The sequence below is a fragment of the Scyliorhinus torazame genome, chromosome 28 (assembly GCF_047496885.1).
Source record: "Scyliorhinus torazame isolate Kashiwa2021f chromosome 28, sScyTor2.1, whole genome shotgun sequence".
Lineage (NCBI taxonomy): Eukaryota > Metazoa > Chordata > Chondrichthyes > Carcharhiniformes > Scyliorhinidae > Scyliorhinus > Scyliorhinus torazame.
In genome coordinates this window covers 37,196,222-37,211,696 of record NC_092734.1, presented here as the reverse complement: position 1 = coordinate 37,211,696, position 15,475 = coordinate 37,196,222, and the positions used below count along the sequence as shown (strand labels likewise).

Genomic DNA, 15,475 nt, shown 5'->3' with positions numbered 1-15,475 from the left:
CCCCTGATCCCCTTTTTAATCAAGAATCTATCTGTCTCTGTCTTAAAGACACTCAGTGATTTGGCCTCCATAGCCTTCTGCGGCAAAGAGTTCCACAGATTCACCACCCTCTGGCTGAAGAAATTCCTCCTCATCTCTGTTTTAAAGGATCGTCCCTTCAGTCTGAGGCTGTGCTCTCGGGTTCTTGTCTTTCCTACCAGTGGAAATATCCTCTCCGCATCCACTCTATCCAGGCCTCTCCGTATCCTGTAAGTTTCAATAAGATCCCCCCTCATCCTTTTTTACTCCAATGAGTACAGACCCAGAGTCCTCAACCTTTCCTCATATGACAAGCTCTTCATTCCAGGGACCATTCTTGTGAACCTCCTCTGGACCCTTTCCAAGGCCAGCACATCCTTCCTTAGATACGGGGCCCAGAACTGCTCACAATGCTCCAAATGGGGTCTGACCAGAGCCTTATACAGCCTCAGAAGTACATCCCTGCTCCTGATTCTAGCCCTATCGACATGAATGCTAACATGTGGTTTAACACATATTGCCAATTTGAGGAGTGTACTCTTCGTTTGTTAGACCCACTGATTTAACCAGAATAGGAAGTCTTGTAATCCATTCAAATATTTTCAATAAATTTGGACACCAAAATCCATTTTACAAAGAGGCCTCGAGGTCGGGAGCGTGTGTGTATGAAAGAGAATGTGTGAGCATTGAATGTTTGACCTTTTTTGAAGGTCTTTCTAATTGGAGTGCAGGAAGACATTTTTATACTTGATATTGAATAAAAAATATTGGCATAAACTGGCATTATTTGATATATATTTCTGTACAGACATGATAGAATGTGAACTTTTCGTTAGATGTTAATGGCCAGTCAATTTTTACACTGAATTGAAATCATATGTAACTTGCAGATGAATTGGATTAAAGGGCGAAGGCTGGAGGTTTTGTGAATGAATGATGAAAATGGGTTTCCTCCGGGCGCTCTGGTTTCCTCATACATTCCAAAAATGTGCAGGTTTGGTGTATTGGCCGCGCTAAACTGCCCTTTAGTGCCCAAAGATGCGCACGTTAGGTGGGGTTACGGGAATAGGGCGGGGGAGTGGGCCTGGGTAGGGTACTCTTACAGAGGGTCGGTGCAGACTCGATGGGCTGAATGGCCTCCTTCTGCACTCTCGGAATTCCTAGGTTCTATAGTCCTATGTCAACCCATGTTTACAATGTTAACTGCCTATGTAAACTTGTCACGCTGTAATTATGCCCCCCCCCATTCGGGTGACAGTAAGTCCCTGTTTTTAAGTTCTGAAGAATCATACGGCCTTGAAACGTTAACTCCGTTTCTCTCCTCAAATGCAGCCAATCCCGGAGAGTAGTTTTCCAGCATTTTCTGTTTTTCTTCCTGTTTTCAGGTTGTCTTATTTTGTATTCTTCTGCTTTAGCATCACAGATATATCGGGGCTGGTATGCACACTTAACATCCGCTTTAGCATAATTTCACGCCGAGGCCTGACATCATGTCGCGTGACAATACCACGTGGATTTCCTGCCCGCCGTCACTGTTGCCGACCTGCGTTGCCTGCTGTATTCACCTGTCCTGTTAACTGGTGTCTGCCCATACCACCCGACACCAGCACTCCCTTCACCACTGCAAGGTGGAGGGAAAAGATCCCATGGCACTGTTTCGGAGAAGGACAGGAGCGTTCTCGCTGTCGTCCTGCTCTAATGTTTACCCCTCAAAATTGATTGCCATATTGATGTTTGTGCACAAATTGGCCCCAACATTTTCTTTCTACATTGACGCAGGGGCTACACTCAAAAACTCTCCTTCGACGGAACATTCTGAGGTTGTAGGTTGAGGCTAAGAAGTTTGTGTAATTTCAAGAAGGAATTGGATATAGCTCTTGGGGCTAAAGGGATCAAGGGATAGGGGGAGGAAGGCGGGATCAGAATATTGAACTTGATGATCAGCCATGACCATAATGAATGGGGGAGCAGGCTCGAAGGGCCGAATGGCCTCCTCCTGCTTCTATTTTCTATGTTTCGATGGGCTGCATATTTGCAAGTTCTTTCTTGGTTGGAAAGGGTTCCTCACCAGAAATAAAAGATCAGAAAATACTCTCTACACTGGCAGCTCAAACAGTGGAAGATAGCCAGCTTGTTCCTGTGCTCATAATAAAGAAATCTGCACATTAGATCCTTCCAAATTTGGGTCGTGCCTGTCAAGGTACAAGCCGACTGATTTTTATACTTACTGAAGAATGTTGCCTATCTGCAATTCACTTCAGCCCGTAAGCTCACTAATAATCCGACATTCCACCAATTCTAGGCTCCCCATTGAATAGCCTGCTATCTCCCACTCTCTAGACTCTCACAGGAAGCATGGCCTCTAGGGCGATATCCAAGAATGCTCCAGTTATCTATGGGACTGTGTCCCGGCAATGGTCAGGAACATCGGTGAAAACTGAAAAGAAAGGATCGCTTTTCTATCCCGCCTTTCGTGACCTCGGGATGCCCCAGTTAAGTAAACGCATTTGAAAATTCTATAAACAGAGGCGGAAGTCGCCATGGTGATGCAGGAAACAATATGTGCATGGCAAAATCCCACAGACAACAACGTGAAAATGGCCTGTTGCAATGATGTCGGGTGATGAATAAATATTGGCTGGGACACTGTGGGGAACCTCCCTCCTCTTGTTCCAAATTGTGTCCGAGAAACACACATAGAAACATACATAGTAAATAGAAGCAGGAGGAGGCCATTCGGCCCTTCGAGCCTGCTCCGCCATTCATTTTGGCTCATCATCAAGTTCAATACCCTGATCCCACCTTCCCCCCCATATTCCTTGATCCCTTTAGCCCCAAGAGCTGTATCTCATTCCTTCTTAAAATTGCACAATGTTTTGGCATCAACTATTTTCTGTGGGAGTGAATTCCACAGATTCACCTCTCTCTGGGTGAAGAGATTTCTCCTCACCTCAGTTCGAAAATGTTTAACCCTTATCCTCAAACTATGACCCCTAGTTCTGGACTCCTCCCACTAACGGGAAAATTCTTTCTGAATCTGCCCTGTCTAATCCTGTGAGAATTTTATAAGTTTCTATGAGATCCCTTCTCACTCTTCTACACGCCAATGAATATAATCCTAACTGACTTAGTCTCTCCCCATATGCCAGTCCCGCCATCCCAGGATTCAGCCTGGTAAACCTTCGCTGCTCTCCCTCCATCGCAACAACATCCTTCCTCAGATAAGGGGTGGGAGGGGGTCGGAGAGTCGCTGGGGGCTGGCGTGGATCCCGCCCCTGCCGGTTGCCGAATTCTGCGGCACCGGATATTCGGCGGGGGTGGGAATCGCGCCGCGCCGGTTGGCGGGCCTCCCCCCCCCGGCGATTCTCCGGCCCGCGATGGACTGAAGTCCCGCTGCTGGAATGCCTGTCCCGTCGGCGAGAATCAAACCACCTCTCTTACTGGCAGGACAAGGCGGCGCGGGTGGGCTCCAGGGTCCTGGGGGGGGGGGGGGGGGGCGCGGGGCGATCTGGCCCCGGGGGTTGCCCCCACGGTGGCCTGGCCCGCGATCGGGGCCCACTGATCCGCGGGCGGGCCTGTGCCGTGGGGGCACTCTTTTCCTTCTGCCTTCGCCATGGTCTCCACTATGACGGAGGCGGAAGAGACCCCCTCCACTGCGCATGCGCGGGGATGCCGTGAGCGGCTGCTGACGCTCCCGCGCATGCGCTGCACGACAAAGTCTTTTCCGCGCCAGCTGGCGGGACGGAAATCAGTCCGGCGCGGGCCTAGCCCCTCAAGGTGAGGGCTCGGCCCCTCAAGATGCGGAGAATTCCGCACCTTTGGGGCGGCGCGATGCCGGACTGATTCGCGCCGTTTTTGGCGCCGGTCGGCGGACATCGCGCCGATTGCAGAGAATCCCGCCCAATACATTTAGTTCCCTCGTCCAAATCATTAAAATATAATGTGAACAGTTGGGGTCCTATCACAGATACCTGCGGTACCCCACTGGTCACTGCCTGCCAATCGGAAAAAGACCCATTTATTCGTTCCAACATTTTGCTTCCTGTCTGCTAACCAACGTTCTATCCATTTTAAGACACTACCTGAAGTCTCATTCGCTTTAACTTTACATAGTAATCTGCTATGTGAAACCTTGTCGAAACCCTTCTGAAAGTCTAAATAAACCACATCCACCAGGTCTCCCTGGTCAATTCTACTAGTTACATCTTCAAAGAATTCTCGTAGATTTGCCAAGCATGATTTCCCATTTCGTAAATCCATGCTGACCTTGTCTGATTACACCACTGCTTTCCAAATGCTGTGCTATGAAATCTTCGATAATGGACTCCAGCAACTTTGCTACTACCGGCATTAGGCTCACGGGTCTATAAATCCCTGTTTTCACTCGACCTTCCTTTTTGAATAGCGGGGTTACAGGGCAGATGCCTGACGAGAGTTGAGCTTTGGCTGATACGTGAGGGAGAGTTAGGGAGCAGGAGGAAATGAAAGATGTTGACCTGACCTTTGAATCTTTGGTGATCACAATGTCCTCCTCTTCCCTTTGTCAGATAACTCCAGGGAGCAAAGCCGATGCTGCCAAGCTCTGTGTTGGGGATATGATCGTGTCCATTAATGGGGAGACAACCGACGGAATGACACACTTGGAAGCTCAGAGCAAGATCAAAGGATGTGGAGATGAACTGAACTTCCTGATTTCCAGGTGCAGCGTAAAGTTTTACATTGGAAAGGAAAATATTTCGCTTCTTTCTTTGTGACTGGACATTGGCTCAGTGGCCCGCCAGTGATAGGCTCACAGGTTGGCTGAGGTTACTCTCAGCTGCTCCCGAGGTGTGGCCCAGTGACAGCAGGCTGGTCCCTGGGTCAGAAGGTGCCCTGTTTAAATCCCACTCCCCCCGCCTCCCCCCCCCCCCCCCGCCTCCCCCCCCCCCCCCCACAGCCACTTGTCGGCCATCTTTGTGCTTTCCTCCGCCAATTGGACGATGTTTACAGCCTTTCTCGAGGGAAAAGCGGAAAGAGAATGGTAAAACAATCATTCCAACAACAAAAAAATCTCATGTTTTTCTTGCCAGGGTCGCACACAGCAATTCTGGAGATCGACCTTCAATTTCTGGAGACCCCAGGCCAGTCCTGGAGGGTTGGCAACCCTGTGTGTCTCCTCGGGTGGGTAAAATATCCCATGATGCTCGTGGAGGCGAAGAATGCCCTGGCCAACATTCCTCCCAACCAAAGCTAAATATCAGCTTAACAGGCTAATTCATTTCTGCTTGCATTTCGAAAGTATTGAACTGACTGTAAAATGCTTTGAGGCATTGTGCAAAGGTGGTTTACAATTCTTTCTCTCAGTTTCATAAAGTCATGCAAGGCATCTTAGTTTGCCTTTAACGAACATTTAACAATCCCTCCCTCAACCCAAAAACAATTCATCAACTAACTACTCCCCTGCTTTTAGCTGCTGACTGAGGCTAATTCCTTAAAGTGAGATATGAATAGGCGGCATCTATTGCAAAACCCCTCCTCATTCCCGCTTAAGCTAAATTTAACCTTCTCTAGGCTCAGACACTCCATTAAGTCTCCCAGCCATGCGGAGGCTCAGGGTGGAGCAAATGACCTCCGTCCCAATAGGATCTGCCTCTTCGCCACCAGCGAGGCCAAGGCTAAGAGATCTGCCCCCGCCCTCGACTGGAGCTCCCTCGAGTCTGACATCCCGAATATGGCCCTCAGGGGACTGGGTTCTAGGTCCACCTGTAACACTGCCGACATGGCGCTGAAGAAGGTGCCCCAGAACTTCCTCAGTTTGAGGCACAATCGAAACATGTACACATGATTGACTGGCCCACTCCCGCACCTTTTACAAAAATCCTGAACCCCTTCCAACAAGCGACTCATTCTCAACCTCGTCAAATGTGTTCTGTGAACTACCTTCAGCTGTATTGGTGCCAATCTCGCACAGGAGATTGATGCATTTACCCTCCGTAAAATCTCGCACCAAACCCTTCCTCCAAGTCTCCCCCAATTCCTCCTCCCATTTGGCCTTCACCTCATCCAGGGATTCTGATCCTGCTCCCATAATGTTCCCATAAATAGCCAAGGTAACTCCCCCCTCTATTCCCAACACCATCAACATCTCTTCCAGCAAAGAAAAAGTTGTAACACTGGGAATGTAAGGATGGTCTTCTTTACGAAAGCCCGTACCTGCGTACACCTAAAGCCCTTCCTCCTCGGGAGCTCGTATTTCTCCCTCAATTATTCAAATGTTACAACCGCCCTTCCAGGAACAAGTATTTCAATGTGATCACCCCTTTTCCCTCCCAGTCTTGGATTCCAGTGTCTATTTTTGGCCGTTCAAGCAGATAGTTTCAACCCTGCCGCTAACTTAAGCTAACTTTTGCGAAACTGCTTCCATATCTTCAATGTTGCCACCACGATCAGGCTCTTCGAGCATTACCACGGCGCCCTTAAATAACAAAGAACACTAAAGCACAGGAACAGGCCCTTTGGCCTTCCAAGTCTGTATTGGTCATGATACCACCCTTTGCCAAAACCCACAGCACTTCCTTGTGCCGTATCCCTCTATACCCGTCCTATCCATGTATTTGTCAAGAAGCCTTCTGAACGCTGTTAATATATCTGCTTCCACAACCTCCCCTAGCAACGTGTTCCAGGCACTCACCACCCTCTGTGTAAAAACCTGCCTTGCACATCTCCTCTAAACCTTGCCCCATGGACATTAAACCTATGCCCCCTGGTGACTGACCCCTCCACCCTGGGAAAGAGTACCCGCCCATCCACTCTATCCATGGCCCTCATAATCTTGTAGACCTCTATCAGGTCACCCCTCAACCTCTATGATGTGGAGATACCGGCGTTGGACTGGGGTGAGCACAGTACGAAGTCTTACAACACCAGGTTAAAGTCCAACAGGTTTGTTTCGATGTCACTAGCTTTCGGAGCGCTGCTCCTTCCTCAGGTGAATGAAGAGGTCTGTTCCAGAAACACATATATAGACAAATTCAAAGATGCCAAACAATGCTTGGAATGCGAGCATTAGCAGGTGATTAAATCTTTACAGATCCAGAGATGGGGTGACCCCAGGTTAAAGAGGTGTGAATTGTACCAAGCCAGGGCAGTTGGTAGGATTTCGCAGGCCAGATGGTGGGGGATGAATGTAATGCGACATGAATCCCAGGTCCCGGTTGAGGCCGCACTCATGTGTGCGGAACTTGGCTATAAGTTTCTGCTCGGCGATTCTGCGTTGTCGCGGGTCCTGAAGGCCGCCTTGGAGAACGCTTACCCGGAGATCGGAGGCTGAATGCCCTTGACTGCTGAAGTGTTCCCCGACTGGAAGGGAACATTCCTGCCTGGTGATTGTTGCGCGATGTCCGTTCATTCGTTGTCGCAGCGTCTGCATGGTCTCGCCAACGTACCACGCTTCGGGACATCCTTTCCTGCAGCGTATCGAGCAGAAACTTATAGCCAAGTTCCGCACGCATGAGTGCGGCCTCAACCGGGACCTGGGATTCATGTCGCATTACATTCATCCCCCACCATCTGGCCTGCGAAATCCTACCAACTGTCCTGGCTTGGTACAATTCACACCTCTTTAACCTGGGGTTACCCCTTCTCTGGATCTGTAAAGATTTAATCACCTGCTAATGCTCGCATTCCAAGCATTGTTTGGCATCTTTGAATTTGTCTATATATATGTTTCTGGAACATACCTCTTCATTCACCTGAGGAAGGAGCAGCGCTCCGAAAGCTAGTGACATCGAAACAAACCTGTTGGACTTTAACCTGGTGTTGTAAGACTTCGTACTGTGCTCAACCTCTATGTTAGACTTACCGAAATGCAATACCTCACATTTGTCCGGATGAAACTCCATTTGCCACTTCTGTGCCCAAATCTCCAACCTATCTAATGTCCTGCCATATCCTCTGACAATCCTCAATACTCTCTGCCACTCCACCAACCTTGGTGTCATCTGCGAACGTACGAAACAGACCAGCTACATTTTCCTCCAAATCGTAAATATTGATGTGTTGCTGACCAACAGGAGCTTGGGAATAACTTCCTTAAAATTACAAAGCCAGTGGACGGGGCAAGGTCTTAATCCATCTCATTGCTGGCTCCAAACACCAGTTCAAATCCAAGCGGGATTCAATTCATGGTGTCCACAAGAGAGACATACAAGATCCAAACTGACGAGAAAAGGCATTTCACCTCCTCCTGGTCGTGATCTGTCGCTTGGTCAGAGCCAAAAGGCCCAGAAGTGGATGGGAATAATTCCTCTTCACCTGATGAAGAGTAGTGTGCCAACTGAACTCACTCTGGTCTGGGACCTTGGAACCTGCACAGTTTGACCATACGACCATAAGACACAGGAGCAGAATTAGGCCACTCGGCCCATCGAGTCTGCTCCGCCATTCAATCATGGCTGATATTATTCTTATCCCCATTCTCCTGCATTCTCCACATTTTACCCATCAGTGAAAGGAGGCTAGAAACTGTGTCAATCCGAGAGCGGGCCACATAGACACAAATCGACAACACCAGGGTAGCTGGGCTGCTGTGTCTTGTTAAAATATTTGGAGTGCTTTGATGTTCTGATTTTGTTGGTTTTCATGCTGCACTCCCTGGATATTATCTGTGTGTCTGTGCAATGTGTTTTTATTGGCTATCACTTCTATCACATTGAATTGGCATTTTCCCAAACACGTTTCTTTGCTCAAAACCTGGCATGTTCCCGTGAATCCAAGTGCTTCGATATCGGCATCCCATCGGAAAAAGCATCCCAGTGCCAGCATTCCCCCCAGATTTGTGTGGAGAGTGCAAATTATGAAAAGATGGGATTGGGTAAATTCAGCTTCGTCTTGTCAATAGCAACAGTGAGAGAAGGCAATGGTCAGCAACATAGGGAGAGAGAGGGACAGAGATGGCCAGGGAGAGAAGGGAGGGAGAGAGGGGAGGGAGGGAGGGAGTGGGAGAGAGGGGAGGGAGAGAGGGAGGGACAGAGATGGCCAGGGAGAGAGGGGAGGGAGAGAGGGTGTGGGAGAGAGGAGAGGGAGAGAGGGAGGGACAGAGATGGCCAGGGAGAGAGGGGAGGGAGAGAGGGAGTGGGAGAGAGGGGAGGGAGAGAGGGGAGGGAGAGAGAGAGGGACAGAAATGGCCTGGGTGAGAGGGGAGGGAGAGAGAGAGGGACAGAGATGGCCAGGGAAAGAGGGGAGGGAGTGGGAGAGGGGAGGGCGAGAGAGAGGGACAGAGATGGCCAGAGTGGGAGGGGAGGGAGAGAGAGAGGGACAGAGATGGCCAGGGAAAGAGGGGAGGGAGTGGGAGAGGGGAGGGAGAGAGAGAGGGACAGAGATGGCCAGGGAGAGAGGGGAGGGAGAGAGAGAGGGACAGAGATGGCCAGGGAAAGAGGGGAGGGAGTGGGAGAGGGGAGGGAGAGAGAGAGGGACAGAGATGGCCAGAGTGGGAGGGGAGGGAGAGAGAGAGGGACAGAGATGGCCAGGGAAAGAGGGGAGGGAGTGGGAGAGGGGAGGGAGAGAGAGAGGGACAGAGCTGGCCAGGGAGAGAGGGGAGGGAGAGAGGGAGTGGGAGAGAGGGGATGGAGAGAGAGAGGGACAGAGATGGCCAGGGAGAGAGGGGAGGGAGAGCGGGAGTGGGAGAGAGGGGAGGGAGAGAGAGAGGGACAGAGATGGCCAGGGAGAGATGGAGTGGGAGAGAGGGGAGGGAGAGAGAGAGAGGGACAGAGATGGCCAGGGAGAGATGGAGTGGGAGAGAGGGGAGGGAGAGAGAGAGAGGGACAGAGATGGCCAGGGAGAGAGGGGAGGGAGAGAGAGAGAGGGATAGAGATGGCCAGGGAGAGATGGAGTGGGAGAGAGGGGAGGGAGAGAGAGAGGGACAGAAATGGCTAGGGAGAGGGAGAGGGACAGAGAGGGAGAAGGAGATGGACATAAAAAGAGGTATTGAGACAGACAGAGATAGACAGAGAGAAGGCGATGGACAGAGAGAAAGAGACAGAGGTGGGCAGAGAGGGTTAAGGAGTTGGACAGAGAGGGAGAGATCGAGATGTACAGAGAGAGAAGGATGGAAACGGACAGAGAAAGATGGAGATAGACAGAGATGGACAGAGAGAGGAGATGAGACAGTTGCCCAGATTTGCAGACATGTGTGACTAAATATGCTTCTCCTGGGTTTAGATAATGATCTTGAGCTGATTGCTGTGAATAGCTCTCGTGTTTATTCTGGCATTTAAAAAAAAATTATTTACGGAATGTGGGCGTCGCTGGTTCGGCCATTCACTGTCCATCCCTAGTTGCCCTTCAGAAGGTGGGGGTGAGCTGCCTTCTTGAACCGCTGCAGTCCTTGAGGTGTAGGTACACCCACTGTGCTGTTAGGGAGGGAGTTCCAGGATGTTGCCCCAGCGACAGTGAAGGAACGGCCGATACATTTCCATGTCAGGGTGGTGAGTGACTTGGAGGGGAACCTCCAGGTGGTGGGGTTCCCAGGTATCTGCTGCTCTTGTCCTTCTAGATGGCAGAGGTCGTGGGTTTGGAAGCTGCTGCCTAAGGAACCTCGGTGAGTTCCTGCTGTGCATCTTGTCGATGGTACACACGGCTGTCACTGTTCGTCGGTGGTGGAGGGTTTGAATGTTTGTGGGGGGGGGGGGGGGGGGGGGGGGAGCAATCAAGTGGGCTGCTTTATCTGGATGATGTTGACCTTCTTGAGTGTTGTTGGAGCTGCACTCATCCAGGCAAGTGGAAAGTATTCCCTCACACTCCTGACTTGTGCCGAGTAGATGGTGGACAGGCTTTGGGGGGTCAGGAGGTGAGTTACTCACCATAGGATTCCTAACCTTTGACCTGTCCTGGTAGCCACAGTATTAATGTGGCGAGTCCAGTTCAGTTTCTGATCGATGGTAACCCCCAGGATGTTGATAGTGGGGGGATTTAGTGATGGTAATGCCATTGAATGTCAAGGGGCGGTGGTTAGATCCTCTCTTGTAGGAGATGGTCATTGCCTGGCACTTGTGTGGCACGAATGTAACTTGCCACTTGTCAGCTCAAGCCTGGATATTGTCCAGGTCTTGCTGCGTTTGGATGTGGGCTGCTTCAGTATCTGAGGAGTTGCGAATGGTGCTGAACATTGTGCAGTCACCCGCGGACACCCCCACTTCTGACCTTATGATGGAAAGGAGGTCATTGATGAAGCAGCTGAAGATGGTTGGGCCTAGGACTACCCTGAAGAACTCCTGCAGTGATGTCCTGGAGCTGAGATGATTGACCTTCAACCACCAAAACCATCTTCCTTTGTGCCGGGTATGACCCCAACCAGCGGAGAGTTTTCCCCCTGATTCCCATTGGCTCCAGTTTAGCTCGGGCTTCTTGATGCCAGACTCGGTCACATGCTGCCTTGATGTCACCTCACCTCGCCTCTGGTAGTCAGCATTTTTGTCCATGTTTGAACCAAGGCTGTAATGAGGTCAGGAGCTGAGTGACCCTGGTGGAACCCAAACTGAGCGTCCGTGAGCAGGTTATTGCTGAGTAAGTGCCTCTCAATAGCACTGTTGATGACTACGTCATTCATTGTGCTCTAACGTCAATGGGAAGCGAGTCTGAGTGTTTTTAAAGGATCTGGGATCAGTGGAGAGTGCAGACACTGGGTAATGGAGTTAAATAAAATCGTCAATATTTGGTGTAAGTTTAAACCGATTGGCCTGTTTCACGCCACCTTGCACCACAACTTTGGCATTTTGCTTGGGCTCAATGCTTAGCGAGGGAGAGAGGAGGGAGTTTGGATTTCTGCTGTGAGATCGAAGACCCAGGAATGAGTGGACATTCCTGTCAGCTGGTCAGTTGTGGTGGGATTCCGTCTGACGTCGTGTGGGTCTTTTGGTTAGTTCAGTGGGCTGGACGGCTGGTTCGTGATGCGTAGCGAGACCAGCAGCGTGGGTTCAATTCCCGTAGCGGCTGAGGTTATTCAAGAAGGCCCCGCCTTCTCAACCTCACCCCTCGCCTGAGGTGTGGTGACCCTCGGGTTAAATCGCCACCAGTCAGCTCTACCCCCTCAGAGGGGAAAGCAGCCTCTGGGACTGTGGAGACATTCACATATCTTCATGAACTAATTAGACTCCAGTAACACGAGCACATTCAATAAGGAACATATCAAAGCCTGGGAACAATTTGCACACAAGGAAATGCGGTGCCGTAGGAAATGCAGTTTACAGACTGCAGCTGTTTTTTTTTAAGTGCCAGTAAACTCATTTTGCTCATGAAGACACTGGGCGGGATTCTCCGACCCCCCACCGGGTCGGAGAATCGCCGGGGGCTGGCGCGCATCCCGCCCCCGCTGTGTCCCGAATTCTCCGCCACCAGAGATTCGGCGGGGGCGGGAATCGCGCCGCGCCGGTCAGCGGGCTCCCCCCCGGCGATTCTCCGGCCCACGATGGGCCGAAGTCCCGCCGCTGTCAACCCTCTCCAGCCGGCGTGGATTGAACCACCTTGTGAACGGCGGGACAAGGCGGCGCGGGCGGGCTCCGGGGTCCTGTGCGATCTGCCCCCACGGTGGCCCTGGCCCGCGATCGGGGCCCACCGATTGGCGGGCGGGCCTGTGCCGTGGGGACACTCTTTTTCTTCCGCCTTCGCCGTGGTCTCCACTATGGCGGAGGTGGAATAGAGACCCCCTCCCCTGCACATGCGCGGGGATGCCGTGAGCGGCCGCCGACGCTCCCGCGCGTGCGTCGCCCGGCGAAGTCCTTTCGGCGCCGGCTGGCGTGGCGCCAAAGGCCTTTCCCATCAGCCAGCAGAGCGGAAACCGCTCCGGCGCGGGCCTAGCCCCTCAAGGTGAGGGCTTGGCACCCTCCGCACCTTTGGGGCGGCCCGACGCCGGAGTGGTTCCCGCCACTCCATTACGCCGGAACCCCCCGCCGGGTAGGGGAGAATCCCGCCCACTGTCTCCCACATTCCTGAGGCTAATCCAGGGACTGGGATGTGCTTTTATTTTCTAGGCAGTGTGTCTTTTCTCCTCAGCCGGGGACGCCTTCTCATGTTCAGTTTTTATTAGTTCCTTTTTCAATAGGCTTCCGATTTCCACGTGTCCCTCACCCTCACTAGAAAGCCTCTTCCCACCTTACAGAGAATCTGAACGTCATGATGGGCTTATCAGTGATAGGCAACATGGTTTTGTGCAGGGAAGGTCATGTCTTAACAACATAATAGAATACTTTGAGGAAGTGACAAAGTTGATTGATGAAGGAAGGGCTGTAGATGTCATATACATGGACTTCAGTAAGGCATTTGATAAGGTTCCCCATGGCAGGCTGATGGAGAAAGTGAAGTCTCATGGGGTCCAGGGTGTACTAGCTAGATGGATAAAGAACTGGCTGGGCAACAGGAGACAGAGAGTAGTCGTGGAAGGGAGTTTCTCAAAATGGAGAAAGGTGACTAGTGGTGTTCCACAGGGATCCATGCTGGGACCACTGTTGTTTGTGATATACATAAATGATCTGGAGGAAGGTATAGGTGGTCTGATTAGCAAGTTTGCAGATGACACTAAGATTGGTGGAGTAGCAGATAGTGAAGGGGACTATCAGAGAGTACAGCAGAATATAGATAAATTGGAGAGTTGGGCGGAGAAATGGCAGATGGAGTTCAATTCGGGCAAATGCGAGGTGATGCATTTTGGAAGATCCAATTCAAGAGCGACGGTCAATGGAAGAGTCCTGGGGAAAATTGATGTACAGAGAGATCTGGGAGTTCAGGTCCATTGTACCCTGAAGGTGGCTGCACAGGTCGATAGAGTGGTCAAGAAGGCATACGGCATGCTTTCCTTCATCGGAAAGGGTATTGAGTACAAGAGTCGGCAGGTTATGTTACAGTTGTATAAGACTTTGGTTCGGCCACATTTGGAATACTGCGTGCAGTTCTGGTCGCCACATTACCAGAAGGATGTGGATGCTTTGGAGAAGGTGCAGAGGAGGTTCACCAGGATGTTGCCTGGTATGGAGGGGGCTAGTTATGAAGAGAGGTTGAGTAGATTAGGATTGTTTTCATTGGAAAGACTGAGGTTGAGGGGGGACCTCATTGAGGTCTACAAAATCATGAGAGGTATAAACAGGGTGGATAGCAACAAGCTTTTCCTCCAGAGTGGGGCAGTCAATTACAAGGGGTCACGAGTTCAAGGTGAGGGGGAAAAGTTTAAGGGAGATGTGTGTGGAAAGTTCTTTACGCAGAGGGTGGTGGGTGCCTGGCATTGCCGGCGGAGGTGGTAGAGGCGGGCACGATAACATCATTTAAGATGAAGCTAGACAGATACATGAATGGGCAGGGAGCAGAGGGATACAGATCCTTAGAAAATAGGCGACAGGTTTAGATAAAGGATCTGGATCGGCGCAGGTTGAGAGGGCCGAAGGGCCTGTTCCTGTGCTGTCATTTTTCTTTGTTCTTTGTTCTTTGTCACCCCTTAGTGTTCAATGATATTGGGCCGGATTCTTCAGTCTTCCAGTCTTCCCGTGGGCGGGGGTGTACTGATGGAGGAAACAGAGGTTCGCAGAATTCCAGCCGTTATCATCATTCAAACCCCCCTCCTCCCCCATATCAACATCCTGGGGGTTACCATTGACCAGAAACTGAACTGGATTAGCCATATTGATACTGTGGCTGCCAGGTGCAGACTCGATGGGCCGAATGGCCTCCTTCTGCACTGTAAATTCTATGACTATAGAGTAGGTCAGAGGCTTGGAATCCTACGGTGAGTAACTTACATCCTGACTCCCCAAAGCCTGTCCACCATCTACAAGGCACAGGTCAGGGGTGTGATGGAATACTCTCCACTTGCCTGGATGAGCGCAGCTCCAGCAACACTCAATAAGCTCGAAACCATCCAGGACAAATCAGAGCGCTTGATTGGTGCCCCATCTACAAGCATTCAATCCCTCGACCATAGACGAACAGTAGCAGCCGTGTGCACCATCTACAAGGTGCACTTCAGAAACTCACCAAGGCTCCCTCGGCAGCACCTTCCAAACCCACGACCACGACCATCTAGAAGGACAAGAGCAGCAGATACCTGGGAGCCCCACCACCTGGAGGTTCCCCTCCAAGTCACTCACCACCCCGACTTGGAAATATATCAGCCGCTCCTTCATTATCGCTGGGTCGAAATCCGGGAACTTCCTTCCTAACAGCACAGTGGGTGTACCTACACCAGAGGGACTGCAGCGGGTTCAAGAAGGCAGCTCACCACCACATTCTCAAAGGAAATTAGCGCTGATCAATAAGTGCTGACCTAGCCAGCGACGCCCACATCCATGAATGAATAATAAAAGTAAAGGAATTATTGAACCTCTGTAAAATTTGCAGAACCAGGAGTCATCAGCATTGCACAGAAAAGCATGCTTGCAGATGATGCTGCTTTACAAGTTGATGAAATATAAGGATGCGCAGCCCAGTAGTGTATTCC

General features: G+C 51.0%; 1 protein-coding gene across 4 annotated transcripts in view; it reads left to right on the top strand.

The window, feature by feature from the left end:
- The window catches only part of pdlim1 (PDZ and LIM domain 1 (elfin)), a 138,244-nt gene that overhangs the window by 55,199 nt on the left and 67,570 nt on the right, over nucleotides 1-15,475 (top strand). For 3 of the 4 annotated variants that reach the window (XM_072491849.1, XM_072491851.1, XM_072491850.1), the window contains exon 2: nucleotides 4,566-4,717. The exons of the other annotated variant lie outside the window; for it this stretch is intronic. In XM_072491849.1, the coding sequence (XP_072347950.1) occupies nucleotides 4,566-4,717 (152 nt within the window). The remainder of the gene's footprint in view (nucleotides 1-4,565; nucleotides 4,718-15,475) is intronic. 4 annotated transcript variants of the gene reach the window in all.